This window comes from Apis mellifera, linkage group LG6 (genome assembly GCF_003254395.2).
Source record: "Apis mellifera strain DH4 linkage group LG6, Amel_HAv3.1, whole genome shotgun sequence".
Taxonomy (NCBI): Eukaryota; Metazoa; Arthropoda; class Insecta; order Hymenoptera; family Apidae; genus Apis; species Apis mellifera.
In genome coordinates this window covers 16,171,660-16,199,215 of record NC_037643.1, presented here as the reverse complement: position 1 = coordinate 16,199,215, position 27,556 = coordinate 16,171,660, and the positions used below count along the sequence as shown (strand labels likewise).

Here is a 27,556-nt window from a genome sequence, read left to right as displayed (position 1 = left end):
TTTGGTTGATTAAAATTTAAATAGCTTATATATTTAGAGCGTAATATTGAAAATATTAATTTTTTAAATTTTTTAAATAGAAATTCTTAGTTAGGATTTTAGTAACCCAAATTATTTAGCTTTAACTAATATTTTAATTTGAAAAATTATTTTAGAATAAATTAAGTTCATATATAAAAATGAATTAAACTATAAATTATAAAAAAAATAGTTAATTATTTAAATATTGATTTTATAAATCCTTATATTATTTTAGTAATTGTTATTGTTATTATTTAACTAAAATATTCAGTTTAAATAATTATTCATCCATTCTAAAATTGATGTAGCATTAAATAAAATAAGAAAAATTGGTAAAAATAAAATAATTTCAACATCAAAAATTAAAAATATTATTGTTATTAAAAATCAAGGTAAAGAAAATGGTAAGTTTGATTTTTTGGTTTAATTGGATTCTACATTCATGGTTTAATTGGAAAACTACATTCAAATGGAGAGCTTTTTTCTTCTTAATTTTTTTTTATAAATTGCAATGAGTTTATTTAACATTAATAAAATAAATGAAATTAAAATAATTAAAGTATATAAAAATAAACCTTATTATAAATATTAAATTTAATTAATTTTTTTAATTGGAGATTAAATGTATTTTAATAAAAATTTATTAAATTAGATCAAATGGCTAATTCAAAATTTATATTATGTATATTTGAAAAGTGAATATTTAATATTCCATAAAAAGAGATAGATAAAAAAATTGATCCAATAACCATGAAATCCTGTTGCTACAAAGAAGATTGATCCATAAATTCCATCATTAAAACAATTATATATAAACAACTCGAATTTTTAATAAATTTCTTACCCCCTCCATATCATCATCATTTCAAAAAAATAAAATATAAACGTCCACGTGTCTCCTAAAACTATTATACACCATTCAAACGTAATATTAATTCAATTATCTGTATATTCTTTTTTATATTTCTTTATCTGTAATTATCTTTATTTAATTATCTGTCACAGGAACATACTCGAAACGAACTTCGTCTTCCCAACGATAAAACAAGGATCATCGAAAAGATCACTAAAAAGAAGTATATATATATATATATAAAATTCAATTTATCAAATCAAAGAAAAGAAAAAAACAAACAAAGAAACAAACAAAAAGATGCACGGGATAAGTCACCTGCTCTCCCACCACAACTCTCACAACGGTGAGACGGTGAGGATGATCCACCACCATCATCCGGACAACAGCAAAAGCTCCCCCTCCCCCTCCTCCCCGGACACGGTGGGCAGGCACCACGACACAAAGATCCTGCAGGAGTTGTTGAACCAGAAAAATATCCAGAAACGTATATCGAGAGGTTCAGTGAGCTCGACCTATTCTTACGGTTCCTCGGCGTCCTACGGCTCGTCTCACGGCTCGAATTCTTCCAATCACAGCTCGTCGTCCCATCACCACCACTCGGTGTACCACACGATCCACGGTAGCGGTCACCACCATCATCAGCAGCTTCACCACCACCACCACCACCACCATCACCATCAGCATCAGCATCAGCATCATCTTCATCATCTTCATCACCATCCCCCCTCCACCCCTCTCCACCCCCTCCACCAGCAACAGCAACAGCAACAGCAACACCATTTGGCCAGCAGCGGGAGGGCGTCGCCCACGAGCCCTAGCGGCGGCGGGGAGCACGAGCAGAAGCAGCATCATCAGAAGGATCATCATCATTACAGCATTCAAGAGATGATACGCCATTTTGGGAGGAGGTTGGGCCACATGAGGCGGCAGAGCGAGTGCCAGGATCCCCCCAGGAAGAAGGAGGAGGATTTCAGGAACAGGAGCCAGAGTTTGGACGGGGGTGTCAGGTATCCGAATCTGAGGGATGCCGATTGCGAGACAACTTACAGAATTTACGAAAGCATTCTCAGGCAAGGTAACAGAAATGTTGAGAAGTTTGAGAGAAACTTGGTTGAATTTTGAGTTCTTCTTTTTTCTTCTCCTCCCCCCTCCCCTCCTCTTTCCAAAATTTATTTTCATGATATCAATCTAATATTGTATCTTTAGAAAATTAAGTTTATATAATTATAATTTCTGTGATATATTTTTTTTTTTATGTAAGTTCGAATTCGTTTATCCCTCGAAACCAGAAGTTTAATAATAAATAAGCTAAATGCAAATGATATTTGATACGTGCCAAAAACTTTACAAACAAGTCGATATATATAATATCGTCTTTATCGACTTTATTCTTACCGTGTAAACGCGCGATCGTCCTTTTATATCCTCTTCCCTCCCCCCTCTTCCGATAAAATTGTGGACGAGCCACCGATAAATAATAATAATATCGTGAAACACGATCATGGTCAAGGACGATCCACGGCTCGACTTTAATTTTTCATTGAAATTTATTCCCGGACATCCTCTTAGCATTTAACGGTTATTTCTGATACTTCTGTAGTCGAACGGTGGCAGCCTGCTTCTATTTTTGGCTCAGTGAATGACTTTACGTAACATTTTGTTCTCCAAGTTCAGTTCAACCATTGAAAGAAACGAGAATCACCTTGACCCGATTGTGTACAACTCTAATCCTATGCAATAAGCGTCACTTACGGAATTCGAAACTTCTTAAGATTTTATCAGCTTTCGTAAGCGAGTTTTAAAGTTAACTTTATTATACGGTTTGTAACGCGGATGATGTACGTAATTTGATATACGTAGTCTTTTCACGGTTAATTATTTCGAATTGTACGTCGCGTGTAATATGTTGAAAAATTACGTATCCTGGGAGGATAATAATTATTCGAAAGAAATATTTATTTTTACGTTCGATTTTAGTAACTTTGAAAATATGTTTCTTAATATTCTATAACAATTTTTTTTTTTCTATGTAATTGGGCATATTCGTCGATACGAAGTTTTGTGTATAACTGTGGCAGCACATTAGCGTTGGATCGCAAGCGCCGCGTGACGGCGGAATAATAAACTAATTCAACCCTAACCTAGAGTTTTTGTTTATAGTGTCTATAAATAAAAGTATTCTACGGTATTTATAAATGTGGATTCTTCGAATGAAAAATTGGTGCGTGCGTGTTAGATTTGGGCTAATATTATCGAATCTAACCTAACTTGATCTTATAAACGTTAAAAATATCATATATTTGATTATAATCTAATTTGATACAACGTAATCTCTAATTCTTACGATACGTATCAAATGTTATAAATAGTGGCAAACGTGTGTAAAGAAAAATGTGTTGTCGAAAAGGATGAAAAAAAGAAATTGATCAAAATGAGGAGGAAATGATGATTGGATGGAAAATTTTCATTCGGAGAAAGGCTCTCGATATTCGTGAAATTCGTTTCGAATATATGTGTATTTGTGTTGAAAGGGAAGATTAAGCATTCACGTAATTTTATGCATCGTTTAAATGTTTAATGGCCCGTATAAGCTTGAAAATACTACATCAAACAGTTTCAGGATTCTCTCTATAATCGTTAATCGGATAAATAGTTTATCAAAGTGAATAAATAAGCGATTCGATGTTAGACAACGCATAAAACTGACAACTAATCGTTCAATTTATATCTGACAAAACGTTCTTCTTGTCTGCAGAATTAAAAAATTGTAATTTTTCCTAATTTAACGTATTTATCCGGCAGAAATTGAAAATACGAGAAAATACGTTCGAAGTTTATATTGGAAAGTATGGTCAACCATTCGAACACTTTCTACTTTCGAAAATTCACTTCAAGCGATGTTTTTTTTTTTTTTTTTTTACGGGAAAAATTGATAAAAATTCATTTTTTCCGCAGCTATTTATCAGCCATTTAATCTCGTTTAGATTGCATACATCACAATTTAAAAGTATGTTATGAAAATCCTCGTTAGGTTAGGTTAGGGTTTATCTTTCGATTGTTATGATACAGTATGGAAATGTTTATGATTTACAATAATAGCTATTTCTAGATATTCGAGAAAAACTTAAACGCTTCCACGAGGAAATTGAATATTTGAATTATAAATTAAAACAGCGTATAAAAATATTATCGTGCAATGTTTTTATTATTTTAATAAGATAACCTTCGCAAGATTAATTTACATCTATTCTTATCTTTTTTACTTATCTTTCTTCTAATGATACTTCAATTTGATGATGAAGTTCGTGTATATATATATATATATATATATATATATATATATATATATATATTCGTATTTTTTATTCATGTTCGATGAGCAGACAAACAGAATAATCAACTTCGAATTTTCCTAACGGAAATCACACACACACACACACACACACACACACACACACACACACACACACACACACACACACACACACACACACACACACACACACACACACACACACACACACACACACACACACACACACACACACACACACACCACACACACACACACACACACACACACACACACACACACCACACACACACACACACAGAGAGAGAGAGAGAGAGAGAGAGAGAGAGAGAGAGAGAGAGAGAGAGAGAGAGAGAGAGAGAGAGAGAGAGAGAGAGAGAGAGAGAGAGAGAGAGAGAGAGAGAGAGAGATTTATATATATATATATATATATATATATATATATATATATATATATGATAATTCACAATTATATAATCATGTTTAATAAAACGTGATATGTACGAATTTATGACACGAAAACTTAAAAAAATTAATTTTCATCGATTGTTAATGCGAAGGACAATTTCTTTTTTTTTTATTTTAATTCTTGTCTCGAAGAATTTTGATTTAAAAAATTGTCTTTTAAATTTTCCTACATCCTTCGTAAATTAATATTCTTTTATATATTAATCATGGATGATTTCTAGAAGTCGAAACAAATATAAAAATTGATATACGATAATCTCGATTATTCGTTAAATTATTATCAAGCAATTTGAATTTTCGTCGAAGTGAAATGAGGCTCAGAGTGTAACAGAGACAGTCTTATTCTATCTCTATCTGTATCTCTCTCTCGTCCAACGCAAACTTCAATCGCTTAATAATTTACGATCGATATTTTCGTATTACCAACTTTTGTATTTGTTTTGGAAGAATCGATCGAAAGATATTTCCATAAAGTATATATATATATATATATTTGGATCACAAACATATGTTTCGAGGAGGAAAATAATTTTGCAGTATATTCATTATTCATTATCCTTCTCATTATTTTTCATCCGTCGTTACTACAGGTTTCTTATTGTCGGTAATTTTTCATCGAGTTTATTATAGCTTTACATTATCGTTTCACTCTCGTTATTCGGAGAAAGTCGATCCAATGTTTCGTAATATCTCCAGAATATACAGCGAATAAAATTAATAGTTTGTTCGTTCGTTGGGTTTGAGTTCGCATAAAGCATATGTGCGCGCGCTTACGTGCTGCAGCTGCAACCGAGTCCATTGACGCAGTTCCCTTCGAATCGACTCGACGATCCACAAGGTCGATGTTGAATTCTCCTTGCTCAAAATAAACTAACTCGCTTCTTTAAATGATGATAATTAATTCATTCTATAGATGCATCAATGGACTCGGCTTCGCGGTTATAATCGGTTTAATAAGGCAAAGTCGTCGTCGAATGAGATCGGTCAATGTTTTTTTTAGAAAACCTTTCCTTTTTTTAAATTCTTCGCTCGAAAAACTATGGAATGGGAAATTAAAATTTTCATAATAAAGATCTAACAAATTTTTGAGGATTAGGGATTGAATTATTTTAAAAGCTAAAAGGATGAAAGATAGAATTTGAAAATTTTTTAAAAATTCGAAGATTTAAAATAATTCTCAAACGTTGAATTTGAAGTTTTGGAAAAATTTAATTTTGAAGAATTATAGAAATATTATAGAAATTATAAGAATTTATTAATTTTGAAGAATTATAGAAATATTACAAAAAATTTATAGTCTATAAAAAAGTTTCAAAAAATGAAAAAATCTACTTTTTTTTTTTTTTTTATCTATCTATTTATGTAAAAGAGAAGTCTTATTTATGTACAGTTTCGCTCTAACGTCAATAGTTTCTAAGTTTTGCGAATGTGTCGTTTGACGCGGAGGAGGCAGAGAGGATTCTGTTTTTAGCTATTCGAGAAGTGGCGACGCTCGAAAGGGAATACAAATCCGGGAGTCTTGGACAGAAAAAAGTGTAAATATTTCGTAATATCTCGTCTCTTTCTCAGAGCCGAGTATATCGTGTAAATTTTACGCAACACGATTATGTTTCTATGAAAATTTATTTTTTATTTTCTGTCGCAAAATGCAATTGGAATTTTTTTTTTAATGATTCATGATTCACGATATCGAAAAACAAGGCGAACCATTGTTGTGATTTGCTTTCAAAAATTTGTATACAAGTTCGAATTTTTTTTTTTTTTTTTTTTTTTACGCTTCTATGCGAAAATACGACAGAAAATTTTTGAAAAATCTCTCCGGTTTTTCATTTTTTTTACAAAAAATCTTTTTACAAAATTAATAGCTTTCATATTTAAAAAAGTTTCTTCTCTCGAGATATTTTTTTCAAAATCGTATATACATTTTTACATAATGTATATAACTTCGAAAAAAATTTGATTGATAAAAAATTAAATTATTTGCGCCAAATATTGAGTTTCGATGGAAAAAAAAAAGTGTATGTAAAATTTAAAGGTCGCTCAATTTCTATCTCAAAAAGTATTTGAAATTAAATTAATTATAGAAAAAATATCCATTTTTCTTTTTATATATTATTAAATTGCCTCGAATTATACGATAATGATAATAAAAGAAGAATTTGTTGAAATAACCTTAAAAAGTAATTCATTTTCAACCTATATTATTACAATGATCAACGATGCTGTTCAGGTCATAGATCAACTTTCTTCATAATATATCTGATCAAAGCTGTCAATTTTAATTCAACTCATAAAATTCTCCTCCATCATTTATTAAAGATTCTGAAGAATTCGAAAAAAAAAAGAAAGAAAAAATTTTAAGAAAATTGAGTTTACAAAGTTATATAGTTCGATTTCTGAAAATTTCACGAATAAAAAGAATTAACCTATTTGTCTATTCATCCGGAATTTGACTCGAGCCTCTCCCCAACTTTCGAGCCACTGCTCTAATCAATTGAACTCTTTCAACCGCATTCTTTTGAAAAATTTAATATTCGAAAAATTGTCGTATAAAGTTGATCATCAAATTCAGGTTAATACTCTATCGCATAATTTTTGAGATTTTTTAGTAGCTAGAATAATATAACAATAGTATCATTAATACATTCCTAAAATTATTCCAAGTTATATTATTTTTAACTAAAATTATTTTAAGTTATAATTATTTATTTAATTATTATAAATTTCCGCGCTATCTATTTCATTTTCAATCCCATATCCACGATAAAAAAAAATGATAATGGACGAGTACGCGATTTTCGATCGAAAATCTCGCAACTCGTAACGCATTATTTATCGTGTAATATGTCGATATTCTCTTGACCTATCATTGACGAACAGTCCGTCATCCGTGGCGTCTGTCATTGACTGCGCGTAGACTAGAATGCCGCAGAGAAACAAACAATCACGATAAACTGAGGATATAAGCTATCGTTTCGAGTTGAGGAAGCGAAATATTATTGCGGATACGTTACACGTCGCCTAATCTTTGCAGCGAGAAAAACGAATTTTAAGTGATCGCCACCAGAGCGAGCGAGTGAAAAGTAACGGTGGTGGGGAGACTTGGTGGAAATGGAGACGAAAGGAATAATGGGCGTTCTATTGTGCTCTATTGTTTTCAACGAGATTTCTTACCTTGACGGTACAATGCAAATAATCACGATATTAAACTCCTTCATCTCTCTCTAAGCTTTCAGATAGATTTAACCTTTTCGAGGGATAATTCAGGTAATGATAGGGAATACCGATTTCTCAAACACGTAAAAATTTCACTATTTATTTTCTCGATAGAGCACGGCCTTCGTAATATCGATCTTTCACTTGAATTAATAAAAATTTCTTTTCTCTTCGAATAGATTCTTTGCAATATTTATAAAATAATAAATTTTAATGATTTACTTAAAAACTTTATCCGCCTTCATTTCGCTTTCTTTTCGCTTTCTTTTCGCTTTCTTTTCATTCAGCTCATTCGATGATATTTATAAAGCGGCGAAGTATCTTTGCCGCTATCGATCGTTCGACCATCTCTATCTCTAATAATTTTACTAGGCCTTTTCACGTAAACGTGATTAAAAAAAAAATGTATCGGCAATAAATTGCGAATGTTCGTGCATTTATGTAAAATTAAAGAAATGTAAACACGTATAAAATGCAAATATTATTTAATACCCGAAAAAACAAAAAAAAAAGTATTAAGACAAAAAAGATTAAATTTATTCAAGGTAAAATTAATCGAGAATGTCAATTAGGTTATAATAAGATGAAATATCATCTGAAATGGGAGTATTAAATGTAATAAAAAAATTTCCAAACTCAATGTTTTTTTTTCTATTTCAAAAATTTTTTCTATAATAGAAGAACGTATTAAAATCTTTACGATTCACGTGAAAATTAAGATACGTGAAAAATTATTAATATTCTTATATATTAATTAGTAACATCAAAAAATTTATTTTATTTATTTATTATTGTTGAATTTCACCGTATAAATTGTTTAAATACGCCAATTTTTTGTACGCGGTAAAATATTCGAATGCGATGAAAACGAAGAAGGATAGCGTGCAATTGGATAGTGAATTCCGGTCTACCATGGCGCTGTAATACTACACGTTCGGCGTTCCTCAACCGAGAAAAAGTTTATTTTGCAGAACACATGGTCAGAAACCTTCACGTTCTTAACACCGTCGAAACTGCAAGAACGTGCAGAATTTGAATCTTTTGTTTTTCGCGTTACGAGGAATGCAAACGTGATATAACTCGAAACAGAAATCGGATACTTTGTGTCACGTGAAAGGTTATTGTTTTCTTGTAAAGAACATATAGGTTAGAATGATCTTTCTTTCGCTGTTAGAAAGGTACGTACTGAACCGATTCGTTTTTTTCATATAAATAGAATAAATTAATTATAAAAATATATAAATAAATAAATTACATACGATTTTTAAAAATAATTTATGTAAATATAATTTACTTTATAAAAATTTCATTATTGAAATAAAATTCCAATTTTAAACGATTAATTTATCCGCGAATATATTAATAATATTAAAAAATATTCGTTTCACGTTCATTTATCGAAAAATATTTTTAAAAACTTTATTACGAATTGTTCTAACAGTGTTACGCTTATTTCGAATAAAAAAAGTGAGGTTGGAAAAGTATAAAGATGAAACGTGGAGACACATAAGCGGGTTTGAACGTGGATGCAATTGAAATGTAAATAAGGAATTACATTTTACGTAACCCCATGGAAGATTGTGCACGTATGCTCATAAATTGTGTTAAATTGTAACGAGTTAAGGTCAGTGTTGTAATTCCTGTTCAAATTAACTATCATCATGGTCAACCGGTGAGGACGTAGTTTGTCAGGAAAAAAAAAATGTCTAACAGGTATTCGATATTCGATGAATTACATATAGGTTATGATAAATTTACATACTCTACTAACCATAATACATGTAATAATACGTAAACGAAATTGGGTCACAATATTTTTTGTAATAATTTAAATAATGTGAAATTTCGCGGGATAATAATATTATAACCTAAATATTATTGAAGTAACATGACGATAGATATTTGTTAATTATATATTATACGTAAACGTTATAATTATTTGAACATTCTTTGAAATTTATTTTTCTTTTTCAGATTCAGATTAAAAATGTAAATGCATTACCATTTTTATTATCAGATACTCGATTTTGTAATATTAATAATTGCATTACATTAGTCAAATGAGGGCGTTAATTATGAATTTTAAATTGTAGGAGCACTTAGAAGGAGTTCTTTGGATCCAGGTGCCAGAAGATTTTCTTTGGGTACACCTGCCGTCCCTCATAGAGCTTCAGATGCTTGTCTAGATCCTGTGCACGCCGCTATTCTCTTCCGAGATGCGAGAGGGGTGAGTATTAACTTCAACCTTCAACTTACACCCAAAGTTTTTAAATTTAGCAAATACTTCAGTCCTATAATGTTGCGTAGATATTGAAAAATTCAATAAGACATCGTTATTTTTATAATATCGTTGAAAGAAAATGTTACATAGGAAGTTCTATATAGCTGAAACTATATATGAAATATATATTGTGAAAGTAATCTTGAAAAATAATTTTTATTTAATTTTTAAACATATTTTTTATTTTATCGGGTTAATAAAAATGTTTCAATTAGATGTATACATATTTAAATACTGATTTCAATACAAAAATATTGATTTTTGATAGGACTTTGAAGTATTGACAATCGATATTTATGTTTTTAGTTGTTTACTTTGTTGTATATTTTTAAGTTATTATTTAAAATAATATAAACACGTTATATGTATACAAATATCTCTTTTACTTTTTTGTCATTGACTTTGATGTTAGTAAACTTTATGTTATGATGCATCACATTTATCAATTATCGCAAATTCCAAGATATTTCTTGTTTGTACAACTTAATGATAAGTAATATTGTGTTGCATATCTGCATTATTTTTACTCTATGATTTTCGCACGAATAACAATACAATTCTTAATCGGTAACAAGGGAAACATAAGCAAAATGTTTATGCACTTATTTTTTCGTTCTCCTAACAATTTATTGTATGTACACTGTTTGTACATATCGATTTAACGAAACGCAAGAGGATGTAGGTCATGATGAAAACTGAAAACTGAAAGAGAGAGATTCAAATTATATAGAAAAAAGTGATATTTTTTTTTATAGCTGTTTTTATACCGTAAAAATAGGTTATTCTTTTTTGTATACGTTTCTAGTTATAAATTATCATAGTAAATTCAACTTAATAAATTGATGTTCATTGCATATTTTCTTTTTTCATCGTTAAAGATACAAACGAATTGATCCAGTTGTAGCGGTCGGTAAAATGTGTTTGACAGTCGGTAAAGATGGAAATGTAGAACGCTTTTTAAGCGATAAAGCATTTTCTCTATATTATCAACTCGTACTGGCAGTTGGTTTTTCTCCCGTTTGCTGCTTGGCGGCGCCAAATGTTCTTTATTATTTTAATATCATTTCCAACATTACGACTATAGAAAATAAAATATAAAATTTTATTATATTTACAATCATTGAAACATTTGATTTATTAATAATGACTAGGAAATAGGTTATCGAACTTGTTTCACAATGAAGATTTTATACGACATAAAAGAATTTGTAATTATCATGTAATTTAAAAACATTGATAATTATATGCCATGATGCGAAATCCTGTTGATGCAACAAATCTATTCAAACTGTTGAATGTGAAGAATAGTAAAATTTTTTACAATTGAATTTGATAAAATATTAATAGTTTATTACAATTTTTTATATTGAATTTAATTAACTTTTTATATCAGTTATTTCATTTTTTGATATGTTTATAAATTTACATAGTCTTACACGTGTCACAATTTGATTTTATTTAAATTTTCTTAAAATCATAAAACGAGCTTGAATTGATAGATTTTGGCAAACTATCAAGATTTCATCGGAACTTCATAACTTTGTCAGTTATCATCGGATGATGTTTTAGTAATTTTTCAATTTTCACACATTCGAAAAAATATTTCAATAAATGATTTATGAATGTTTACATTCAAGAAACATACAAAGGGATTATATTTGTTTATTGAAATATTACTATAATTTTAAACGCGGATTAACGATCGAAATTTTTACGATTTGTTAAGTTACATTTTTGGATCTTCGTCAAGAATGCGTGAAAATTCAAGGTTAAAGTGATAAATACATTTACAAGTAAATTCAAAAAAAAAAATAATGTGATATAAAACCCTTATTTTTCACTCTTAATTCTATTTTTTTTTATTCTTTATGTTTTTATTTACATTCAATAATTTTCAAGTTTTTTTTCGAATTCCTTATTTTCTTAAAATTCTCGAAAGATTTGAGAATAAATTTCTAGTTTTTACTACTTTCTCTTATTCACGTTACATTTATGACCACATGCTCCTGAGCTTATCTAAAGTCTTATCGCCACAGTTACCATAGTTGAACGACTGCACAAGATAAAAAGCGGTTACACTTCTGTACGGAGAACGTATCTAAAGGTCGTATGCATGTTGCAATCTCAATATAAGTAGTTTTTTTCAGGTAATTTCAAATAATTTGTTAGTTTAAAATTCTTGGAAATCATGTTTTTTTTTTTTCAACAAAAAAACAAGTAGAAAACACGTATAATATTTAACGTGTTCAAAAATATATTTATATAGATTTGTTTATATTTTAATATGTTCATAAAAATTGAATTATAAAATTTATTGAAATTTAATTAATCAGTGATATTTAATTAAAATGATTCTCATCGAAATAACCTATAATAATAATATTCAACAATTAAATATAATTCGATATAGAAAAGATCAATAAAATTTTTTAATTAGATTTAAATATTTAAAAAAGTTTTAAGAAAATTTTTCTATCTATAAAATTTATTAGTTACGTAACGAACACTAAGTTTCGCGGTAAAACGGCCATTGTAGCAATTCGCGTAAAGGCTGTTTCGCAAGTGTGATTGAATATCGATTATCTAAGCGTCGTTGAAATGCTTTCCCTATGTAGAGTAATTGAACCGTGAACAATCGACTGTATTTTATGTTTTGAGCAAACGATGCCACCACTGATCCACAGCTTTGCATATTGCAAATTGTTTCTATTTCTTTTTTTTTTTTTTTTTTTTTTTTCCCCTTCGCGAAACATCTAAAAGGGGCCGCGATACGAACGCGAGCCTTATCGTGTAAATTATATACACGTTAAGTACACGGTGGATAACAGCAAAAAAGCAACCGAACTTTTTTTTGCAAATTTGTTGATAGCCAGATCGATTCTAGATATAACTCGTGGAATTATCTCGAGTGTCTATCGTAAATTGATTTTTCCACACAAAGAAATTCTTTTTATATCGCGTAGTTACAAGAGCCATATTTTTATCCTCATTTAAAAGTATCGAAACGCGGTCATTCACATTTTGTGTCAAAGAGTAAACAATATTGATAACGAATTAAAAAAAAGTAGATAGAATGTTAAAAATTGTTCAGTAATTTTTTTTATAAAAATTGTTCCGATCGATAATTATTCGCATATTCTATTTTTCTTATTAATAGGTTATTAAAAAAAATCATAAAATTATGTACTAAAAATGTCGATAAATAAGTTTGAATTTTTTCACAAATTTCGAAAAAGCTATAGAACATTCGCAAAATTTAAGATAAAATAAACTTAAGAGTATCACGATGTGTATATAATAATACGGATAGGATACATCGATCAATCATATTCACCCTTGGTCAAACAACTTCCATAATTCTCCTTTCATTGACCGTAATCCATGTTGACATAAATTTTTTCCCGGATCCTTCCAAGTGACGAAAGATTGCACACAGGATTAAGATGACAGAATAATAATCGACGTAAATGAAGATTCACGCGGCGCACGTGACTTTCCCAGGGAGAGAGAAACAGAAAGTCCGTGAAATTGCAATGGTTATGTCGCGCGCGCATACAAGCGCGCGATGCGCCGTAAATTCCGCACAACGTGTCTGCCGGCTTGAAAGCCGATCCAGTTCGCAACGAGCGACCGCGCTGGTGTCGTCCACAACACGAGCGAAATTTTCGCCCTCCCCTCCCCCCGACTTTGACATCTTTGCCTCGAACGGATCTAAATCGTAATCCTCGAGATCAATCCTCGAAGGAAAATTTTCGTATTATTATTGAATAATATTGAAAGTAATAATTGATGTTCGGTCGATAAGTTTAATTTTTTTTACCGAGGCGAGATAAATATCTTCGTTTCGTTAATCGGCGAACGAAAAGACGATTCGTGCGGTCGAAAATGTGACGATGAACAATACCAGTGATTTAGGTCAGTGTAGTTCAAGGTGAAATTGAGTCTAGCCAAGTGTGAGAACCAGTTTTCCCGAGTTTCCCCTCTGTTACGTCGAAACTTCGTAGATAGGTCGATAGATGGTAGTAATTCGACACATAACGGCTGCGACGAAACTTGACAGAAACTTGACGAAATGTAAACGTGATTTTAAGATTGAATATATTCTTGCATTTATATCGATATTCATCCAAGTCGTTTTCAAGTCGTTAGATATTTTCATCATAGACGTTACAGGTATCATTTCGAGTTGATAAAACGTTGTCGATCAAACGATGATACGCTAGGTCAGTGTTGAAATTGAATTCGTGCAGGATCAAAGACCGTTGGGAATGCGTTTCCCTCCAGACAGAACACCGCCACGAACACTAATATGGGCTTCGTTACCGATGGACAACCACGACAAATACTTGTTGCTAGAGACGTGTGTCGAACGAATGACTGCTGCCGTTGCTCTCCAACATTGTTTTCTGGTGGAATTGTTGCGCTCGTGAGACAGAATCAACTGTTCTACTTGTAAAATATTGAAATTTATCTTCGATACCGCTGTTCCCACGCGAATGAATTCAGTTTTTTTTTTATTAATTAAATCAATGTTCTGAATGAGAATTATCCGTGTATCATAAAATTTGTAAGACTATTTTTTTACGAAAAATTTCATTTATAGGTTATGAGTGAATTAAAATTTTTTTACTATTATTGTGATGTGAAACAATCGTGTAATATGAAGTTTTTATAAATATAATAAGGTTATGGTGACGTATCAATCATTAGGAGGTAATTTAAGCTTTTTTGTATATTCTTATTTTTTTTTTTTTTATGATAATCCTTTCTGTGAATGCTATATCTAAAAATTTGGAAATTTTATATATTCTTCTTTTTAAAAAAGAAAAAGTTAATTTCTTGATTTTTCGATACATTTTTTTTGCTTGATAATTTTCTATAAAAATTTGATACTTTTTTTACAATGCATGATGTAAATTATGAATGTAAATTTTTGAATGATAGTTTATATATTTTATTCGTTCACTCGTCAAGAAAAAGACTGCAATGATTAATTTCCGTAAATTTATCTTCATACGATTGATAATGTTTATAGTTGCTAGTTAGTAAATATTTTTGTTTAGAAAAATACATATATTTAGATTGTCGTTGACTGTAATAAGAATAACAAGCATCAAATAATTTTCTCTAGTTTCTTCTGGCAAGCTGGTACATAGTTGATGTTCTTCTCAGCGAAACATAAATTCCGCTATTATAAGAATATCGGTCATCATCCAAAATGCACGTTGACATGATATGAACATAGTGATGCAGCGAATATTCACGCGATGATCAATGTTTATGGAACGTTTATATTTTCATTTTCGCATAATTTCGTACATTTATTTACAAATCTAAAATCCTTTTTTCGTCCTTTCGTATCCGTATAAGTTAAATTTGCCTTTAGAACAACATAACCTTATTTCTGTTTCTGTTAAAATAAAATTAAATCTTTACTTGAAAAAATTAGTTGGAAATTTTATTGTTGTCGTAAAATCAAAATGACGCGTGAATAACGTTAAAATGTCACGTTCGCAGATAATGATTCTTGTGTCATTTACACAGCCCCCCAAGTATACTAAAGTACTTTATATACTATATAGTAACGGAATTTTCGCGTAGGTGTCCCATTTAAATCCAGACTTATCTCAAGTTGTATGTCCGTTTCACGACGTTTTCATGACGAAAGAAAAGTAAAGAACGACAACTTGTGTACAAGTTTCCCCATTTGTTAATTACACGAATTCGTTTCGTGCTACGTTTCACGTTCGCTCGACAACTTCGACGTAAAATTCAGTCAGTGTTGCCAACGAACGAAAATTTTCACGTAATCGTGCAATCGTCAAATTCTTAGTTAGTTCAATTAAACATTGCCAATTTATTTCTAAAATTAGAATAAATTTATTCATCGTTTTTTTTAATCTAGAAATTTTATTTTTTTTATAAAAATAAATTCCTAGTAAATAATATTAGATGATAACGAGTTTCGTACATACATACATAATATATAATAATCGATAAATTATTGATAACAAATAATTCGTGGCGAATTTAAAATTGCATGGATACATGATTGACGATATTTTTTTCTAATTTATAACTATTTGATCGATCGATGGCCAATGCGTTCGATGGTCGATCGCGGTTGAATACATGCCAGAAACGAGGGTAGATAGTATTTTTAGAATCAACTCCTTTGCGCCTTTTTAAGCTCGAAGTCAACAAAGATATCGCTACATAACGTGTAATTGTCAGTGCCAAATCAACAGTTGCGTAAAACGAGTTCCTTTCAATTGAATTTCGATCTTCGCTCTTCCTCTTTAAATCTAGGGAATTTTTTCCCCTCTAGTTTTGCCTCCCGAAATACACAAATTTCTTTTTATCATTCCATTTAATTTTTGAATCAAACGATTTAAAATTACTTTTCAATACAAATTTAACGTTATTCATCTTAATTTTTTTATCGAAATTCGTAAAATAAATTATATCAATTTATTAATTCAATAGGAATATTTCATAATATTTCCAGAATTATTGATTCGAGATTTTCTCTTGGCATTCGTCGTATGAAACATTTCCAGAAATGTTAGACAAATAATTCACAAGTAACAAATTGTTATTAATACTTTGTCAAAACTGTTTCATTAGATTTATTGTTATTGTTGTTGTTCCACGCGCTATTTATAATGATACATCTCATTCTTAAGTAAGCTTTATTTTTGAATATTACTTTTTCTTAATTTTTATGATGCCTAGAATTTTTTTTTTTTTTATATTTTTTTGTCTCAAAAAAATTTTAATCAAAAATATTTAAAAAATTAATTTTTAATCATTCCGTTTTATTAATATCCTTTCAAAGATTAAGATCGTTGAAATTCAAACACGATAAAAGAATTAAGAGGACGAATCGAGAAATCTTTGACATTTATAATGTAATTTATCGCTTATTGTTTATTTCTAGTGTTACAACACAGTTTATTTTACTGTGAAGGCGTTAGTTAACTGGCACATCTTCAGAGCGGCGCTCTTCGTTGCGGCGCTAACGAAACATAAGGGGGAAAGAAAAAAAAAAATAAATAAATAAAAAACTGTTTATACCCATCGATCTTCGAGTTCTTCTTTAAGCATTCTTCGGAGAGAAGCCAATATAATCGTAAAATGGAACGCATACGTGCTACTATACTCGTACGTTTTTTATTAACTCTCATATCTTCGTACAACTTGAAAGGTACACACATCTTATATATTTCTTCTTCTATATCTCTTTCTATTTTTATTATTTTTTATTTCCGTATCACCGTGTTAAAAAAATTCACAATTTTTCAATCCATAGATTCACGATAATTGGCTAAGAATTTCCTTAGCAACAACAACAACAACAACCTTTTCCTTCGTCTTCTGTATGTTTACATACCCAAGGATAGTAGATACGATTCGACGAATCCATTATTCGCTGTTTCTATTGCCCTGATGTTTGAGTTGGTGTCGAATTTCAAGGTCGTTACGACGATCACACTAACGTCGAAATTTCATGCCTCGCCGCATGATTCCAGAGGCGAAGCAATTTCTCGATTATTTTTCTTCTTTTCATAGAATGTGTATATACATATATTCTTTCTTTGGTAAAGCTACTCGAATAATAACTACAATTACAATTTTTCTTTTCTATTATAGAAAGATGTTGAAACGGTTGCTGATTATAAGTAGACATGATACCAGATGAAGCCTTGAATCATATGGTGAGGAAAAACTGTAGGGGTCACTACAGGAAATTGATTTGTTTTGATACACACCCTCGCGCACATTCGACTTTATCCCTTAACACAGGTCATTCACTGACTTACTGATCAAAGTTTGTTTGATTTATTTATATATTTTATGGAATTCGTGTTGTAATGTAAATTATTAATGTTGAACAGTAAGTAGTTTTTTTTTAAAATTTATTAAATTGAGCAAATTAAAATTTAGATAGTTTGAAAACGGTATCCATAATGGGAGAAAAATTTATTTTGCTTTTAAAAAATTTTATAAATCAAAAAGAATTCTTATTGGCAGTGAAATGATGAAAATAATTAATAGCCTGGACTTGCAAATACGATTATAAAAGCCAAACGAAAATAAATGAGAAGGAAATATAAATTATTATTAAAATTTGATCTAATGTAACGTGAAACAAAATTTAATGAAACTTTTTAAAAATTTCACTTTTTCAAATAGTTGCAAGAATTAAGATAGTATTTATTTTTGAACGGCATATAATGGGTATAATAAATATACTTAATCGCTAATCTACATTAATTTGATACAATTTAACATATTATTTACTGTCAGTCGATTAATGTGTTTTATATCGCCCATGTTTATTGACCGATAACCGATAATAAATAAATAGTCATTCTGTTGATTTTCGTTATCGACTGATAGATTATTAATTTTCTTGAATTTGTTAGAGGTGATAGTAAAAAATTATTAATAACCAGAAAGATTATTAAACATGTTTTTAAATACTTGTATTATCAATAATAATATTTTATTTGTTTTTTTTTTATAGTTTTATATTGATTACAACTCTCTCAAAAACAAAAATGAAATATTTTTGGATCATTTGTCAGAGTAAATTTTAGTTGTTCATTGGATAGTGATGATAAATGATGAGATATTGGTTTATTCATTCTATATTTCTACAATACACTGATTTTACATGCATTGAAAATGACATACAGATATATACAAATAATATTTGGAAAGCAATGATGGATAGAAACGATGTTTCAAGTTTTCATTTTATTTCTACAGTCTCCTAGTCAAAAATATTATAAAAGAATTTATAAATTGATCTGTTTTTATTGTTTAATCCACAACCTATAAATAACATGTTAATATACTAAAAAATTTTACCAAAAGAAATTAGTATGAAATATTTAATTTTCAAGTTATTTAATCAAACAATTCTAATCAATCAATTCTCAATATAAAAATATTTCAAATATCCAGTAATATTTATAATATTACTTGTATTAACTATAAAATTTTCTTGGATTAAGAAAATCTTAAAAATTTAAAGACAATCGATAATTATGCGAGAAATCATTGTTTTCCATGAATTATTAATCACGAAACGTCTTGTTTTTCCTTTTTTTTTTTTTCCTATTTTTCAGATACATGTACATGTGAGGCTTGTTCGATCCGTGCCAGGAATAATGATATCATAGACAGGCTTACAAAAAAAATACACGTACAACAAGTACAATAAACGAACGCACGATCGACATGCTTATTTCATCAACCAGTTTTTCCGCGATAATTTTCCAAAATATCCTGAATGATTCCTTCGATATTTCATCTTTGACGGAGGGAAAATAATCGTTGTTATTCCTGGAATTGTATTTCCTTGAGAAATAATTGAAATTGAGAAAAATTTCGACGAAAAAAATTAATTTATCAAAATGATTTATTTATTCGATATTATATCTTGGAGAAAAATAATTGAGGTTAGGAATAGTTTTATTAATTTTATCTAATGAAATTTGTTACAAATTTACAAATTATATTACCTATGCTACGAATGGTAAATATGTTCTAAATATAAGAATAATTGGAATTCAACTTTTGAATTGCAATATAGAAAATGATAATTAAAGATTTAGTTACATTCGTGTCATTTTTCTTTTCAAGGAAGCTAGAGAAGTTATGTGATCAAATGGATAAATATTGATACAAATATTTTACGAATGATCATTAAATGTATCAACAAGTGTTATCTTTACTAACAATTACAATTTACAATAAGCGATAAAAGAGGATGAAGATAAATTTTTATGGTGATCATTCCTTGCAAATAATAGCGATTACTTGTGTGATCTTCTCGATAGATCTCTTTCTTTCGTTTAAAGAGGTTAGGTTCGGTTAAGCTGGATTATAGGTTAGAAATTAAGGTAAATAATTTTATAAAAGTATCTTTCTTCAGATCCTTTCGAGTTTTATTTCCTATGAGATGTATAATCGTGTGATATAATTCCTTATGTCAATAAATATTGATTCTATTCTTGTGCACGTGTAATACAATAAATGAAATTTTATACTAGTTTCTTTAGATAGAAATAAATAGAATAATTCATATGTTGCTTAGAGATTAAATTAAGATGATAGAAATTGATTTGTAACTTTGTACAAAAAATGACAGTTTACATTTCCATAATTATAAAAAAGAAATCAATTTTTGTAATTCAATTTTTACTTCTATATATGTATATATATAAAGTGTAGAAATAACCTAGAAAATGTTTCTGCTCCCCTGAAAATAATTTTTTAATTTTTTATTTCTTTACTTTTTGTTATTAAAATGTAGATTAGTTATTAATAACATAATATTCAAGTTTCATGGATTACACAATATGAATCCAATATGAAGATAATCCTCAGCAAGATAAATTGATAAAACTGTTATGAAAATCAATTGAAGAAACGAATAATTCTTACAAGTAAAAATCAATTGTCTTGAAAACATCATTGTCAAAAATTTTTGAAAGAATGTACATCTTTCTGTTCAAGATGTTCATTATTATTATTATTAATTTTTATTTATACAAATCAATGAATAGCTTTAAAAGATTTCAAGCAGAGGTCTGCAAATATGATACACGACAACTGTACAATATGCACTGAGATGATAAGCGGGTTTGCAGATCATTTGAATACGGCGTATAGCGTCCTATCAACGATAAGGCGGGTGACAATCTTTAATTAAACAAGAATACCACGTCGTAGACTGTTGATCTTGTTGGAATCAAATATGTAAATTTTACATCCGATCAGATAACAGTTTGTTTCTATTATACTTTTAATATATGATATATTAAATATTCACACGTATATATATATATACACACACATACATGTAGGATGTTAATATATTCATGGAATAGTTAGAGGATCGATTCGAGAGATTCGATTAGAGACGAATACAAAAAGTATAAATAATTTGAAATGATTCGATGATAAGAAAAAACTTTGTTTAGGCTTGTTTGTCAAGTTGCGAGTAATTCGAGTTTGGACGAAGCGAGACGAGTATAAAGACGAAGATGGAGCTATCTGCGTCTAATTTCTTACAACATAACCTCTCTTTAGACACGTAAGAATACGCGGAAAGTATCGATAGTGATTTCGGCAGTGATCGTCGAAATAAAATAAAATAAAATACTGTCAATGCTTTTATTTTATATTCTTAGAAATTTTTATTCATTAGAAAGTTTTATTTTTACCTAGAATAATTTAATAAATTGAGAAAAGAAACGTAAACGTAGATGTCAGTGTTTGAAGAGGCTTAATATAAATATAAGCTTGGAACGACATCTTTAGGTAACTAGTAGAATCTTTCAAAGGTTATATCTTTTCACGAATATATCGGTATTCTTCTATATCGTATATTTACGTTAATTTTCTGTGGAATTTTTCTTTTTGTGTTCCTCAATTTTTTTTTTTTTATATCATTTCAATTTCAATGATTTATAGGATTGGAAATTTTTACGATTCGTTATTATGAAAATTTCAATTACAAATGAAAAGGTATATTATATTTCTTCTTCTTTTTTTTTCCAAGTCAAAGTATCAAAAGGGATACCGAGTTTCCGGTTCAGTTGGTATCGAGCGCAGTTCGGATCATGTCGCAGAAGGAATCATTTCTCTGTATCGTTGTACTTGGCTCATTCGTATTCAGAGACAGTAGTCATCGGCGTTCAATGCCAATGTGGCATCTGTGCTACTCGAATCGGTCGTCCGTTCCTCGAAACACTCTGAGTGCAACGCACACTCGTCATCAAGATTTTCATAATCAAATTGTTTACATCCAATATTCTCGAGGCAAAATATTTTTCTTTCTCTCTCTCTCTCTTTCTTTATCTTTTTCTGTATCTTTCTGTATCACAAAATAATTAATCAAAACTGATCGTATCATTTCTACAAATAGCCCAGAAAATACTCGACCACACGAAGATTCGACGATTTTCCTGCCTTTCCGGATAATCGAATTGCAACGACGTTTGCACGTTTGAAGGATCGTGGATTTTTCTATTTTCGCGAAATTAAAATTTGTGAGAAATTATTTCGTGAATTAAAAAAAAAAAAAAAAAAAAAAATAGAAAAGAAAAGTGAACAAATCGTGAAGGAACAATTGAAAAAAAATGTGTTTCATACGTTGCCTCTTGATCTCGATGTTCAACTATTTTCCGATCATCACGTGAAAAATATCGATCTTCGAAGAACGATCATGTTTCGAGCATGATGCGCCGCCGCTTCGCTACGGAAGATGTTCGATCGAACGTTAGAATTTCTCCCGTCGAGAATTTGAACAATCATGAAAATTGACGGAACTATTATAAAATTCGTCGAATAATTACGCGTTTTATCAAGCGGATCGAGGATCGAGAGGGGAAAAAAAAAAAATATCTCACGAGGATTTTTTTTAAATAGAACGAAAGTTGAAAGTATTTTTTTTGGAAAAGTCCTTCGAGTGTATTTCTTTATTTTTTTTTTCTTCTTCCTCTTCTAACTAAACGAGATCTAATCTAAGAGGATAATCGAGTGAGTTGTACTCGGTGTAAAAAAAAAAAAAAAAAAAAAAATGGTGTTTCGTCGGCAAACCAGCGAACCGACCGGAAGTGTGACGAAGAGCCCCAGCATAGCGCATAGCACCAGCTCGTCCGGGATCTTGTCGAATTGGTACACGAAAATCACTACGAACGTGAAGAAGAGGCAACCGTTTAGCCCGAAATCTTTATTGAAGAAGGCGTTGGTACTTGATTCTTTTTTTTTTCTCTCGATCTTTTCTATCTTCTTTCAAGAATCCTCTCTCTCTCTCTCTCTCTCTCTCTCTCTCTCTCTCTCTCTCTCTCTCTCTCTCTCTCTCTCTCTCTCTCTCTCTCTCTCCTCTCTCTCTCTCTCTCTCTCTCTCTCTCTCTCTCTCTCTCTCTCTCTCTCTCTCTCTCTCTCTCTCTCTCTTCCCCCCTCCTCTTTCTTTGTTCGAAGATTCTTCCGTTTTGAAATAATTTCGATCGTTAACAAAAGTAAAAGAGATATTTGCAGAAGGATGAGAGAAACGCAGTGAGAAATTTTTTTTTCTTCCAGAATTTTTTTTTTTTTTTTTTCTTTCTTTCTTTGCTGCATTATTTAATTCGCAAAGAGAGGAGAGTATTGTGAAGCATGGATGTATTATCCATAATAATCTCGATGCGAGCTTGAGAAATTTTCGATATTTTTTTTTTAAGGAAGAGGATTTTTGGTTTTGAAAATTTTTTTTGAAAAATCGAAAAGAAATGCATCTATGCTTTCACAAGTACAAGTGTCTTTTTTTTTTTTCTATTCATCATCCGCATGAATGATTTCGAATGTTTAAAAAGATAATAATTTAAACAATTTGTCAATAAAAATTAAATTTTGCGAACGAATTTTTTCGTTTGTTTCGTTTTTATAAAGGAAGAGATGTAATTATGACAGAGTGTTCTACGAGTGAGAATCGATATTCATTCTCATTCTTTCAATTTTCAGCTGCCAGTCGTGGATCCTTTCCTGGAGAAAGTTTCGCTGTCTGATCTCGGTAAGTTTTTTTTTTCTTTTCTTCTCTTTTGATTATTTACACTTTGCTTCGAGCTTTGATTAATCTTCTGGAAGCTTTATCGAGTGTTTATTTCGTGAATGAATAATGTAGAGTGTAATTGGATGGAAAAAAAATTGGAGAAATAATTGAGAAGGAATGGTGATAATATTATTTCGGTGGGTAAAAGTTTGTCGAAATTGATCGACTTTACCGATCGAGACAAAATTATGTTATTTCATTTTAATCAGAAAAGAACTGTTCCAGAAGACTGATCATCTTTATATATGTATCTTTAAATGAAACGAAGTCACAATGTTTAACTTATAGCAATTCTTACATTAATAATAATTATATCAAAAATAATATTCTAATTGACGAAAATTAAATGGATAATTCTAATCATTTTAAATAATTAAACGTAACGAAAAATAAAATTTCAAATCTTGGTTTCTTTCATTCATATATCGAAGAAATGTATTCGATGAAAAATTGAATTTCTATTAATTTTCATCGACTTATCTTACTTTTAATTTCTAATTTTTAATTGAATTTTTATTAAAAGAACTTCAATTCAATTTCTTCTATGGAAATTTTAAAATAGAAAAATCTCAAATTCCTTGATTACAAAAATTTAAATTTTCATTTTCCTTTCTTTGTTTACTTACTTATGTATATACATTAGAGTCCGCTTTTCTATTTCTTTTTGTTCCATTATTCGAGTTAACTATGTTCAGGCGAAGAAAATGTTGGGAATAGGATAAAAGGGAAAAACTGATAAATCGATGGAGCAGGTAACATTATTTATAAATAAAGGATAGTGCGTAAATAGAGGAATTTAATAAACGAATTATATCGAGATGATTAGGGTTACAATGGAATTTACCTATATCTAATAATAAATGTCAATAAAAACGGTATTTTTAATCTTTTTGTAGAACAACGTAGAATAATTTTTACTGACGTAAGAAAGCTCGAGTGATATTTTTATCATTCGATTAAAATATATCGATTAAAAAAAAACGGTGTTATTAACTTTTAGTAACGTAAAAAAAAAAAAAAAAGTATAAAATTGGAATTTTGTGGAAAAAAAAAAAGAAGTTTAAAAAAATTCAGAGGAAATTTAACAAAGTTGGTTATACGATTGTGTACGTTGAGGTTAGTTTTAATTCTAGCGAAATTTGAAGTTATGAATGGAATAAAAATGAATTGAAAATACATCGACGAGTAAGGATGGATAATCCGTTCATATTTCTTCTGCATCGACAATTACAATTATTAAAATTAATTATTAAATACGATCGAAAAATAATTTTCGTTTGTTATTTAAAGAGAGATATACAGTATCGTTTAAATACGTTTCATTTCCATTTACGTTTAAATCGTGTTTATGGTAAAAAGAAAAAAGAGAAGCAAGTTCCAATTATCTTACCTTGTCCATTAAAAGAAAATTGTAAAGTACTTGCTTAAAATCGCAACGAAGCGAAAGAAACCGAAGAGAAAGAAAGAAAGACTGAGTTGTGAAGAAGTACCAACTTCGGGTATAAAAATTCCCTATTATATAACTGCGCAACATAGACCAGAACGAGAGTAAACAGAAATGAAATTTCATGGAAATTTGTAATCGTTTACTGGCTATTTCACTAAAGCAGAAAGGTATACCAGTTGATTCAGGTCATGTTTTCGAATAGTAAATGTAATATAAATATACCTTTAAAAATTTACTATTCCAAGTCTTGGAATATTCTAAAATTTACCGACGTTACTACGTGCATCATATTATTTAATATAGATATTGTATCGTACGAGTTTTAAAAAGAGATTTATATTAATAAAACATTAAAAGATAAAAACAAAACAAATTACAAAATAAACAAAAAAAAATCGATGATACATCGATCTTTAAAATTAAACTGAAAAATAGACGATCCATAATTAAAATCATTAAAGATATAATTTTTTCTTTTCTCTTTTAAATTTTTCAATCCTATTATTCATAAAAAAAAAACTTCAACTAACCTAACTTTATAATAATCTAATCATTATATTTCAAGAATTCATTTACTTAAAAATACCTTCATTTTGAATCAATTCTAAATTCCATCTCTAATTCTATTCCACATTAAACAAAATTGCCATTCGTAATTGAATAAAATTTAATCTCAAATATGCAAATTATATTTCAAGGTTCACGTTTGTACAAAATTTTTCACTCGGTAATTCTTCTATATCGGTCGATAAATTATCATCTAACAAAATTCCTAACCTCATTTCCACTAATAGTACACGTTTTCAAGTACACAGTTTGTATAAAATTTTTCTTTCGATAATCCTTTCGTTCTATGCCGATTAATATTCATTAATCTTTAACAAAATTTATCTTTAGTTCGCACATGCATTGTTTACTTCATTCGATCCATCGGTCGAAAATATATATATATATGATATTGTAGCTCGTATCCAAGAGAGAGAGACACACACAAGGATTATATACCGCGTATCCCGGGCCGAGAATGAATCGAAGGCAAGTTTAAACCACGTGCTCGACGATCTATATCGGTTGTCCCTTGAAATCGTGCTTCTGCTTCCTCTTTTACCCCCCTCCCTTCCCTCCGTTTCTCTGTCTGTCGTGGGTGGATGGATCGATGAATTCCCGGGAGTCCAGCTCGCTCGGTGTGCGTGTCAGACGGAGAGAGACGATTCGAGAGGACCGTAAGTGGGACAGAGACGACGTTCGACATATAGGTCGATTTTCTTGAACATCGCGGAATAAAGTAGATGGGCAAATGGCAAAAAGAGGATACGTAATGGAGATGTGAATGTTGAAAAAGGGGAAAGAAAATTAAAAAAGAAAAGGATAATGGACGGAGGGAAAGGAATTGTGTATCGATATTGAAGAAATGTGGAAGAATGTGGTTTTGTCGCGAAGTTAGGTTAGCATGCAAAATGGAAGAGACAATTGAATTTAGGTTAAACGGTTGTCAACAAAGAAAGAATCAAAATTGAATTGTTAAAATTGATTTTTTTTATTATATTGTTTTGTGATAATTGAAAACAATACGAAAATGTTTTTGACGACAAAATTAATATTAATTTTGAGATAATACGTTATTTTTAACGGCATTGATTACACTCATTTGTAACGTTAATTTCGTAAAAATATCCACGTTCGTAATACAATAAACGTGATATAATTTCGTAATATTATTACGTTTCCATGAATATTTTTATAGGGTAACAAATTTCATCAGCTTACAAATTATAATAAACAAATCGTACAAAAATAATACGCAACAAATTAAATTAATATTTACCGTTCTACCGTCAACCTAACCTAAAAATAATTTCACGCGTTTCAAATCCTTAAAGAAAATAAAAACACGTGATATATATATATAAAGTAGCAAGCAGACAACCAACAAGTGAAAACACCTGTGTGTGACTCAGAAAAAATTCCATCGTGCGAAATCACACCGTTCCTTTTTTTTTTTTTTTTCTCCAAGCATATTTTCAAGTACACGTAAATCATTTTTACACGCGCGTAATAAACGTAAACGATATACTGTGTGTAGAATATACGTAGTCGAGGATATGAATGAAGAGATCGGAGGGGAAAAAATAGAGGGAGAAGTGGTGTTTCAGAGGAGATTATATGGGGTGAGTGGAAAAATGGTCGAGCAAGGGGGATGAAAAGGAACGATTCTTAGGAGAGAAAGGATAAGCTTTAGCGTTGCAAGGTCGGCCGAGATTCTACCGATGCATTCGGATAGATTTGGGTCTAGGTCATGGGGCGCGGGTGCGTTCGATAATAATACTCGACAAGGCGTGCTAATG

The 27,556-nt window shown here is 29.9% G+C and overlaps 1 protein-coding gene and 1 long non-coding RNA gene across 3 annotated transcripts in view; both read left to right on the top strand.

Annotated features, from left to right (window-relative positions):
* The window catches only part of LOC724442 (serine-rich adhesin for platelets), a 97,545-nt gene that overhangs the window by 52,326 nt on the left and 17,663 nt on the right, over positions 1 to 27,556 (top strand). For both annotated transcript variants that reach the window (XM_006570926.3, XM_016912683.2), the window contains exons 8-9: positions 9,968 to 10,101; positions 23,677 to 23,725. In XM_006570926.3, the coding sequence (XP_006570989.2) occupies positions 9,968 to 10,101; positions 23,677 to 23,725 (183 nt within the window). The remainder of the gene's footprint in view (positions 1 to 9,967; positions 10,102 to 23,676; positions 23,726 to 27,556) is intronic.
* Positions 14,236 to 18,641, top strand: LOC102654144. The gene is made up of 3 exons (XR_003304876.1): positions 14,236 to 14,868; positions 17,096 to 17,362; positions 17,468 to 18,641. It is a non-coding gene; the product is annotated as an uncharacterized LOC102654144 (long non-coding RNA).